The 10,898-nt window shown below is 37.4% G+C and overlaps 1 protein-coding gene across 5 annotated transcripts; it reads left to right on the forward strand.

Annotated features, from left to right (window-relative positions):
- Nucleotides 1–762: 762 nt before the first annotated feature.
- LOC120633890 (modifier of mdg4-like) lies at nt 763–9,285 on the forward strand. Of its 5 annotated transcripts, none has more exons than XM_039904280.1 (6): nt 1,181–1,467; nt 1,778–1,843; nt 3,905–4,045; nt 5,007–5,183; nt 5,847–6,144; nt 7,071–9,285. In XM_039904280.1, exons 2-6 carry the CDS (start codon nt 1,841–1,843, stop codon nt 7,271–7,273), a joined length of 822 nt encoding a protein of 273 aa, XP_039760214.1. In that variant the 5' UTR covers nt 1,181–1,467; nt 1,778–1,840; the 3' UTR covers nt 7,274–9,285. The 5 variants fall into 5 exon arrangements, with proteins under 5 accessions (XP_039760217.1, XP_039760213.1, XP_039760214.1 ...); XM_039904281.1 differs by having other exon boundaries at nt 1,406–1,471; XM_039904283.1 differs by lacking the exons at nt 1,181–1,467; nt 1,778–1,843 and adding an exon at nt 763–794.
- The last annotated feature ends 1,613 nt before the right edge of the window (nt 9,286–10,898 follow it).

Here is a 10,898-nt window from a genome sequence, read left to right on the forward strand (position 1 = left end):
TTGTACTTTTTTTTATCAATAAAAAAGAAAAAAGATAATAGCAGCAGCAGTAATAAACTAGAGTAATAAACGCATATGGCCGGAAACTGAAACATAATATTTTGCGGATTTTAGAAAGACCAGAACCCTACATACATTACATATGTAAAAAAATGCTGAGAAGTACACCGAATGTTGCTCAGTGTAGGTTCCCAAAATCTGATACTATTTCATTTACATCTTATGTTTCTTTTCCCATTCTGATGATTTTAATTCCAGGAAAATAATATTTTTCAAATATAATTCCAATTAGTAAACACGTAATTAATTTTTTTCATTTTTTAACCTTGATAATAATAACAAACTAACATTAATGTTTACAAAAAATATAAGCCGTCAAAATAGAATATCTCGAAAATGCCAAGTACGACCAAAATTAAATTATGGTTTTTACCTCTCATTTGACTCAAACTATCGAGAATTTTCTTTAAATCCTCCAATTTAGCCTCAATAACTCGGATCGTCATATCAAAAAATTCTAATTTATCGTCCATATCGAATGAATGATTCATTTTTTACTTTTATCTTCAAATTGGTAGCGTAAACAGGATTTACCGCGCTGCCCTATTTTTTTTTTCAATTCGCTTTTTTAAATACTTTTTAGAGCTAGTAAACTAAAGTCTGTTCCCAAACATCCTGACAACAAAAAAAAATATTTAGAACTTCTTTTGTTTTTTTTTCTGTGCACTATTTCTATTATATTATTATCATGTCAAACGTCAAGCGAAATATTGTAATAATTAAAAATATTTAAGGTAAGTAGGTAGCTCTATGAATATTTGAACGTGGATATATATTCAAATTAAAAGTTACGAGCTCTTTTAAATCTTCAAACGTCTGTACGTCGGTAATGAATCAGAACAGTTCACAATGTTGTTTCTACAGAGAATTTTTCTCACAAAAGAATATTAAAGTGAATAAAATTTAAATTTATTTCACGTTGTTTGATCTGCCTATTCATGCATGTAGTAAACAGCGCATCAAAATAAAACAACAGCTCAGCATTTTTTTAATCCGAACTAGGTCAACGCAAAGGCAATTACCAGCAAAAAGCACAAAACTCAATCAAAAACCGTATTTAATCTGTACCCCAATAAATCAGTTTCGTAGAACAATGATGCCAATCATTGCGTCGTTACTAAATCTGTTTTTGGATTGGTTTTGGTATGCGGCGTCACTGAGTGAATGTCATTGGATTTATAAATACAATCAGCTCCAGAAATAGGTGGCTACAGGTTTTCCAGGCGTACCGACTAAAATAAAATAGCCTGGATTCGGTTAACAATAATATTGTCTTATTGTCTGCCGGGCGTTCGGGTTTAGCGCGACTCGCTTATCGATATTTCGCTATAAAACCGTAGTTTCTTTTGATTAATTATGGACGAAGATGATGCCCAACAGTTTTCTTTGCGATGGCATAACCACCAGGTAGGTAAGTATTTTATTAAAACATGTTTACACTATACAGCGTTAATACGTTCTAAACTTTTTTCATAATGTCGATGACATTCTATTTTTGAATTAGATTTTTTTGAACTATGAGTACGTATGAATCGAATCAAGGTTGTTTGTCTGTGTTTTTAAGTTTTTGTGTTACTAAAACGTTTTTTGTAATTAAAATAGCACTGAGTTGAAAATGAATGTTAAGTTTTTGTTTGATTGGTACTTAATTTTTATTGTACTATTTTGTTTTCTATTAATATTGATGATTATTGAAAATATTTCTTAATAATTGCAGATACACTGAGGACCGTGTTATCTGAAGCTACACTGTTTCTAGTCATTGGACACACCTATACAAATGGTACTAGCGACTGCAGCGCCATCTTTATATTACTATACGCTTCCGTAGAACTTTAGTCTGATATCACGCTTTTCTGGCTGTTTTTTTTTTCAAACATATGGCCAGCGTAGACCGTGCGAAAAACTGTGCGAGCCTGCTCAAGAACTTATCCCATACATAAGAATTAAATACCTTCCTTAGCTTATTCATTACCTACCTGGTTATGAGATTACCAAACAAGCAATATTTTCGAGGATCAAATTCATTAACGTCAAGTCAAAGTAAAGTCAATATTTCTCGTTCACTAGAATACAATACTGATTTTCCGTAATTTTTTAATAACATTTACGTTAATGTTAAGGCGTGTATTAAATGTACTCTTCTTTTTAAACTAACTTCTATATTATGTTTATCTAATTCTCCGGTAATTGAAGGAGTATACTCTCTAGGAGTACCATGATTACCTTATCAGGATTTGTTGACGCGAAATAATGGATAGCGAGGGAGTTCCTCAAATTTATTTTGTTTGCACAACGCATGTTTTGAACTGCCTTGAAATGAAATTAAATCTATAAATTGTCCATAAATGAGTAAGTCTCTGAAGTCAATTGTTTTTAAGGAGTATTAAATAGTTCTTTTTGACTATGACTGTCACTACAATGTTTTGATATACGTAATTTAATGAGACTGCCAGCTTACGAATTTCATATTATGAATTTGCAAATAGTGCGTTGAGATAGAATTTTATTGGTTCATTTATCACTATTTGAATGAGATAAGAAAGAGTTTTATTAATTCATTAAAAAGCGCTTAGGTATGCTCTCGCTCCTTTTCGATGCGTGTGCGCTGGCCCTTACACATCTAAACACTAAATTACGCATTCCATTTTTTAAATTAATTTACCTACACATACTAACACCATGTTTACATGATAGAACTAGATAGGTTTGGGAAAGTCCATGATCCTATACATTGCACACTAAGCTTGGTCACTTTGCAGAATTCCATGATATTCATTGAACTTTTGCCATTATGCGACGAAATTAACATCAAAATCTTTCTAGAGATTCGGCAAAGACGATGATGAGGGGGCTCGCTGAAAATCAGTGCTGCGCTTTTTAGTAGATATTTTATTGATAACGATTTTTTGATAAACTGCAATGTTGAAATTTTACACAAATATGTGACAATAAAGACGATTATTCCATCTTTCTTTCAAATCCGTGTGGTTTTCTAGGCCTATTCCTAACCCTATTATCTACTAAGCCCTACGTTGTCCGTATATCCATCAGTCATTTTTTTTTTATTTCTCTAAAAGTTAGCCCTTAACTACAGTTTCACCTGGTGATGCAGACTAAACAGCCGTTAAGGGTATTACAAAACCCATATTTCCCCCCCTAATCGGTTCCTATACAACATCGTACTGGAACTCTTTGTCGGTAGTATATCTTACCTTGGCCGAAGTCTCCCACTAGACGACCAGCTCAGCTGGCTGTATCTCATGAGCTGTAACAATAGTGTGTACTTATATTACTGCTTTTACAAGAAAAAATTAACAGGGAAGAAATATATTTCTTTAGTGTATTTTAATAATGCCAATATCAAATATTGTTTCAAATTCAACCATTGTGCGGTTTTTTTGTCGACATGTCGCTGGTTATTGAAAATTAAGCTTAAATGTTCACATTTACACAATTTTTAATTTTTTTTTGCCATTATATTGTATTTATCTGTTAAATGATCTCCTTTTTTTTGCCCTTATCTCTGCCCAACATTTCTTCTTCTCCCCCTCATCTCACTATCCCTTCCACTTTACAAGCATATTATGCTCTTTCACACAATCCATCTATCATTTACCGTCATCTAATTAATTAAATATTTTTTTATGTGACTCTGCGGCTTAGCTATTTCCATGCAAACATCTGATCCGTTGCTCCGTCAATGAGTAAAAGAATTAAAAAGTAACAAAATATTTCGCACATATAACGCAAAATCACATCGCACGCTTCCAGGCCAGGAAGACGCAAACAAGAGTTACATTTTTGACAGATGTTTGAAGCATAGACAATTTTTTTTTAACAGACAAGTGTGGTCGGCGCTCTGGGGCGGATGCTAGCGACGGGGGCCCTGAGTGACGTGACGCTAAGCGCGAGTGGCGCCTCGCTTCGAGCTCATCGACTCGTGCTAGCGGCTTGCAGTCAATACTTTGCGCAATTGTTTAAGGTAACATCACAAACTTCCAAGCATCACTCTCTTCAGCAATTTTTAAGCAATTAAAATATCACTTACTAGAATGGTGAAGATAAAAGTCCTGAGGAAACCTGCGCGCCTGAGAGTTCTCCATTGTTCTCAGATGGGCCTGAAGCCCACTTATCAACACAACTGCAGCGTGGTGGACTCCCGCCTAAACCTTCCTAATTGTGGTAGGAAGAGACCCCTGCCCTGCAATGGGTTGATATGATGTAAAAGGCACGAACACCACTTTCTCTCAGCTGATCTATCCACCGGCATATGTACAGCAGTATATTACATTGAGTCAGGTCGGCCTCCAGCAATATGGCAATAAATAATGAGTGCGGTGCGGGGGAGTGCGGAGTCCAACCTTTTGCCCGCATCACCTGCGGTTGGGTGACTTGGCTTTGCTTGCGCGCCGATACTTTCAATGAGTATACAGAGTGGTTGACGAACTATTATACTCACTACGCATATGCCACGGGGCTGGCTCTGTCTTTTTTTATATTCCACTACAAGTTAGCCTTTGCATGCAATATCACTTCTAGGCTAACCTTTTAGGGATACGGCAGTTATACTAAACCATACCCCAGCCGGTTTATATGCGACAGCCTCCTGCCATGGCCCAACCAACCTTTCGGTTACATAGGCCGAATCGCGGGAGGGTGCCTGATTCTTGCTCTTGGCGTGTTTCCGGGCCGCGTTCTTAACTCCGAACTCTCAAGTAAGTAGAGTCGTAGTCCCAGAAGGGGTTCTAGGACGTCGACTCTACTTCTACGTCTACTTCAGAAAAGCGAGATTTCTGCTGGCTGTGTGTCCAAGTCGATCTAATAACATCGCGCTCCAAGCTGTACAAAAAATTAAAAAAAAAAAAAAAAACCCCTGCGAACCCGAGCCGAAAGCCACCACTGCGCTACGGAGGTCGTCGCTTCTATAAAGTGTACCCGTGCAGGAAGTGGAAACCGACAATCACACCCTGGTGGTGGTGCTGGGCTGCGACGCGGCGGAGCTGCGGTTGCTACTCACGTTCATGTACACGGGCGAGGTGACGGCGTCGCGCGAGTGTCTGCCGGCGCTGCTGCGGCTTGCGCACACGCTGCAGGTGTCCGGACTCACGGACGCCGACACGGTAAGCCTCAGTTGTACGAGTGGAGTCATATAAAAGCAAGAGGTCACGTACTCAGAATTAAGATCATCATCATTTCTACCAATCGACGGCTACTGCTGGCAGTGGCGTGCATAGAGGGTATGCACAGGGTATCCAGAGATATTAAATGAAGAAAATCTCCAGTACGAGTTATAAAACCTTAAGGATAGGCATTGTAAGAGTTATAAAAAGCCTACCCTCAAGTATTTCTAACTCATACTGGAGATTTTCTTCATCTTATATCATGTGCATACCCTGTGCATACCCTTTATGCACGCCACTGACTGCTGGATATACGAGTAGGTCTTTTGTAGGGAGTTCCACAATCCACGGTCCAGCGAGGCTTGCCTCCAGCGGCTCCCAGTTTAAAAAAAAGTAGATTGTAGAACTGTAGTTTCTTGCCGGCTTCTCCGCGGTAAAATCTGCTTTCCAAACCGCTGGTAGATTCACTACAGACGGGCTTGACGCTTCAAAAGCGCTTATAAACTAGCCCCTAACTGAGCAATCAATCGACTTGATTTTTGCATAGTTAGTTGAAAGGACAAGAGTTACAATCCCAGGAAAAACTAACTCGTATAACCGATTTCGTAATAAACGCGGACGAAGAGAGCAGGCAACAGTTAATAAAGAAATGTTTAATTTCAGAATAACCTACCACAACCTTTCCAAGAGCCAAACGAACCAGAGTCACCTATCAACCTTGAAAAGACAAATATTCCTCCGCATCATGCCAAAAATGAAACAATCGATCCAGAACTCGATAGGCCGTTAAGTGAAACACAGAAAGCATCGGAATATTTCCACGAAACAGCGGGTAGAAACGATAAAGACAAATTAAGCAAGCTGGATCAGATAGTTCAGAATTTGTACAGTACCCATCGAGTTGGAAACTTCGTGGGAACACTGGCAGCACCGACGCTTCCACCAATATCAAGTTTGGGAGGTAAGAATACTCTTTTTCTTATGACAGAGATCTGAAACTTATCAGCTATAGGAACGGAATGTCTTTACCATCGTGTTTTAACAAAAGTCGACTTAAAAATACTGTATGATATGGTTTAAAAATAAACAATACCAGTGCCTATCTATACTATCCATATATAATAATACTGATTGCCAGATATTTGAAACTAGTCTTCATCAGTATCTAAAAACGTACAATATTAATTCTGTAGGAAAAGAACTAACAATAGCGGGTTTTAGTCCGTAAAATAGTGAACTTTATTGTTTGTTACTTCTGTTTATTATTTGGCCAACTCTCTTGGGACTTCAACAAAGTAAAGTCCATTATCGCCCTAGACTTCTGCACAGTTTCCCCGTGTAGACATGAATCTCCTAAAAGCTGATAATATGTCTGGAGATGTCACTTACCGCTTCAACTGAACTGAACTGAACTGTTCTTGTTTTCTTGTAAATGAAAAATCTTTGTGTTAAATTGATACCATACAGTCACTAAATAGCGTTTAAATGCAGCCTCTGTGACCTAAAACCACTTTCTTTAGTTATTAGCATTTGTATCGAAGCAACATCTCATATTTAGATAATTCTTTAATTTAAATAATTTTCCTGGACAATATTTTTTATCCACCAATCCACACTGGGCCAGCGTGATGGATTACGGGCTAAACCCTCCCATGTACAGTCTTCTCATGTAAAGGAGACCTGTTCCTCGATGCGTGCTAGCTTGGGCTGTTAATGGGTTTATAATATATGTTTTGTCCCCATTTAAAGCATTTTTGTACTTGGTTCAGCTTTTTGTGGCAAAGCTCCTTCGGGGAAGTCTCCGTGCCATTATTGTAATAGATGGCGTTCTCTCGATTCCGAGTCGCCTTAGCGCCAGGCGCCGGCTGTCACCGCGTAACGTTGCAGAGCCGCCGGACGAGCGGCGCTGGCGCGGCTCGGAGTGCGGCGTGTGCCACAAGCGGCTCAGCAACCAGTACAACCTGCGCGTGCACATGGAGACGCACGCGGGCCGGCGCCACGCGTGCCGCGCCTGCAGCCACGTGTCGCGCTCGCGGGACGCGCTGCGCAAGCACGTGGCGTACCGGCACGCGGCGCAACACAAGATGTGACGTCACGCGCGCCTGGACATGTTTACGTCTCGATCACAAAGTGGATAGCAAAGGTGGGAATCTCCAAACAAACCTCTATTCCGGTGCCATGTTTACCATACTCTCTCAGAGGTTTGCCCAATGGTTGAAATGTCTGCTCCGATCCGAAGTAATAAAGTAATAAATATTAATTTTCAACGTAGTTTCAACCGCAAGGTAAGTCTAATTAAAACCTCGTTCCGAAACTTGTATATATATCCCGTATGATTGTTCATAGTAGCAATGCAAATATGCCAGGCAGTAGATTAATCATAATGTGGAATAGGCGTTCTTGGCTGAATATTCTTACTGACGCTTGTTCACAACTCATTGGCGCTGCGGTAAGTGCTGTGGGTGTATGAGCACGATGTATTGGATTCGATAACCTAAGCTAAGCAATGAGAAAGAATACCGGTGACTTTTAGTGGTATATTATTTACCATCTTAGACTGCATCATCACTTACCACCAGGTGAGATTGCAGCCAAGGGCTAAATTGTAGCGGAATAAATAATAAATAAAAAGAAACGGCCAATTTACCTCTCTAAGTTCAATCTCAAAATGAAACCCAGATTGGTGAGTTTCAAAGATGATTGTGTTTGTGTTTGATTATTGCTTGCAACAACTCGGACAGCGTGACGTGCTCTCCGGCGTGAGAAACGTACACTATAGAATAAGTATTTTATCTAGTAGCAGCCTTAATGACGGAGCTATTAAATAGTTGTTAATTTTTTTTATTTTGGAAAGCTGTATATGGACCTATTGATGGAAGAAAAGGCCTTAAAGAATAGGTTGGGAAAAAAATCTTTTTTACCCCTCGATGAATGAACCAATGAAAATTTAACAAATATTTAATAGCTTCTTCATGAAGGCACATCTAATGATAAGGATTGTCGATGGGGTTACGTGTAACCCGTGGTAACCCGACTAATTCATAATCCCCCATATAAATAAATGAGTGTGAATCGTTGGGATTTTTCTTTCCCCGTCGAGTCACACCTGGTACTCGTTGGAAGTATTTTTAATTACCATTCCCATAGTCTGTCCCTTGGGTGTGGGAGAAATATTCCCAACGACTCAAGTGTGTCACGATTGGGTGCGACTCGTTGGGAACTCACCGGAAAAACCTATTCCCATATCACATCAAATCAATATTATATCAAGCTATATCAACTAAATAAATATTTCAAGGTCCCAAATAAAATCACAAAATCACTAGATCAGATGGCATGGCGTGCATCTAATTTTTTTAATAATTTTGACCGTTTTATCATATTCCCACTGGACTGTTTTATTAAATGTTTGTTCTGTAACCCGAATTGTAAAGATAATGTAAAAAGTATTTAATGTAAGTTAGTTACGCTATAGTTTAGTATGTAGGTGCCTTTAAATCAACTGTTCAATTTACTTCATCAATAATAAAAGAAAGAAAAAGTATTCAATAACTTTTGCGTAGTAAGGATTATTTGCTAGTCGTGGTCCAGAAAACGATTAGAAACACTATAACGTCAAAGTAAAATGTAACTTATGCATATTGTTTTAAAGCTCAGATTCAGCCTGCGTTCTTAGCGGACGGTAAGCTAAATAAGAATCAGCAAGTACAGAATTTGCGACATTAAAACCAGTAAGGTTAGGTCCATTTTACTCTGACGATAGTGTTTCGGCTACGCCTGCGATCGTCCTATATTCTCTATTGTTTAAACTTGTCTGATAAGGGTAACAAAATTTTCTACACTTCTTAAAGTAAAGTATAAAAAAGTGATATAAAATAATTTAAAAAATTAAACTGATATTTTCTCTATGTTTTTATTACACAACAAAACAAGACAAGTAAGAAAAAATAACTTTATTACCAGGTAGAGATTGCTGTTAACCGATAAGACCGCCTATTGTACCTTTTCTTTTTGTTTTTTTTTGTTCTAATTCTTTGTATTTGGTGTACCATAAAGTGTATATTGATATGATTTGATACTTAAAGGTACTGGTCGTATTAACTTTATTGCGTTTATTATGTTATTTATTTTGTTTTTAAACTTCATAATTACAAAAAGAAAACATAAAGTTTTATTATATAGGTTTAAAAGCATCTTAAAACAAATAGCAAAAATAATATTTATTATTTTACTACCATAACAATATTCTAGTCATACGTTTAAGATTTTAAAATAAAAGACAAAAGCAATTAAAAGACTTAATTTCAATAAATACTCACTTTTTTTTTATTGAGTTTTATTTTGCCGCCCATTCTGCAGGTGTATGCCTGTAATTTCACTGCTCCAAGCATTTCCACCAATCCGCGCTGGGTTTAGGGTAATGTTTTCATATAACACGTATTATATTTGGATTTTATTTCCACCATCTTCCACCGATGCTCTGAGTTGAAAAAACTGTGGGAGAACAATTCGTTATGGATTTTCTGACGAAACGGCGGCGTCATCCTATCAACCCACGGTGGCGTGCACTTCATACATGCACAAAAACGCTGCCTACCCTAACAGTTTCATATAACTGGTAACAGAGGAGGATTTGGCTATTTTATGCCATTTTACTTCTTTATGCTTACCCTTGTCCAAATTCCTGTGCACGCAACTGTCAACCCATTACCGGTCCACTACTACGATGAGACGTGTTTTGTTCTTAGTCTAGCACGCTGGCCCAATGCGTATTGGTGTTCAAAGGCGTGTACTCCACACGCCTTTGAGAACAATGTGGAGAACTCTAGTGCGTGTAATATTCTCAAAGGCGTGTGAAGTCTACCAATCCAAACTTGTTCAGCTTGGTGGACTACGGCCTAAATCATTTTGTATGGCTATTACTTTGTACAATAAACTTCCGGACTGTCACAAAAATTTACCATTAGTAAAATTCAAGCGAGCCATTTTTGATACTCAAAAAAAAAAACTACTATAGTGTAAAAGAATACCTTAGTGACAGCAATATACCTACTTAGTTAATTTTTCTAACTGTACAACAAAATTTGTAATTGTATTATTTGCCTAATTCATTTAAAATGACATTATTACTTATTTCTGATTATTGTATTTTTATTCTTTAAATTGTAATGTAATTTATATTTTATTTTTATAAACATTTGCACACTGTCTGCGACAGTAGATTGTGAAGGGTATGTTTAATGAAATGTGTTCTTGTTATGTACCCACAATTTGGCAAATAAATAAATATTATTATCATTATTATTATTATAAACCCTTCTCATACGAGGAGTAGGAGGAGACCCGTGCCCTGTAGTGGGCCGATAATGGGTGAATATTTTTTTTTTAATAGTTCATGTGTCACGGCTTTTCCCACACACTGTTTTGAGATATCACCAAACTCAGCTATTGTTAAAATGATTTTATTTTTTTTAATTATTTATTAAAATTTATTATTTTTTATAGTTCCATAATGAGGATGTTTTATTTTGTGCGCCTATCTCACCTATCTACTTTAACTAGCTAGGTTAGGGCGCAGGCGTCGTGACAATTTTTTTTATACAATAAATATGGGAACCTCGGGCTATAACGATGTCTTCGTAAAAAGGAAACATAATAAAACAAAATTAGTATCGACATTTGTAGTGCTTAAGGCGAAAAATGACAATTAAACAT

This window comes from Pararge aegeria, chromosome 22 (genome assembly GCF_905163445.1).
Source record: "Pararge aegeria chromosome 22, ilParAegt1.1, whole genome shotgun sequence".
In the NCBI taxonomy this organism is placed as follows: domain Eukaryota; kingdom Metazoa; phylum Arthropoda; class Insecta; order Lepidoptera; family Nymphalidae; genus Pararge; species Pararge aegeria.

Coding starts and splice junctions, on each gene's coding strand:
- LOC120633890 (XM_039904279.1), top strand. CDS start 1,417: ATGGACGAAGATGATGCCCAACAGTTTTCTTTGCGATGGCATAACCAC. Junction 4,046..5,006: donor ACTTTGCGCAATTGTTTAAG/GTAACATCACAA, acceptor GTACCCGTGCAG/GAAGTGGAAACCGACAATCA. Junction 5,184..5,846: donor GACTCACGGACGCCGACACG/GTAAGCCTCAGT, acceptor GTTTAATTTCAG/AATAACCTACCACAACCTTT.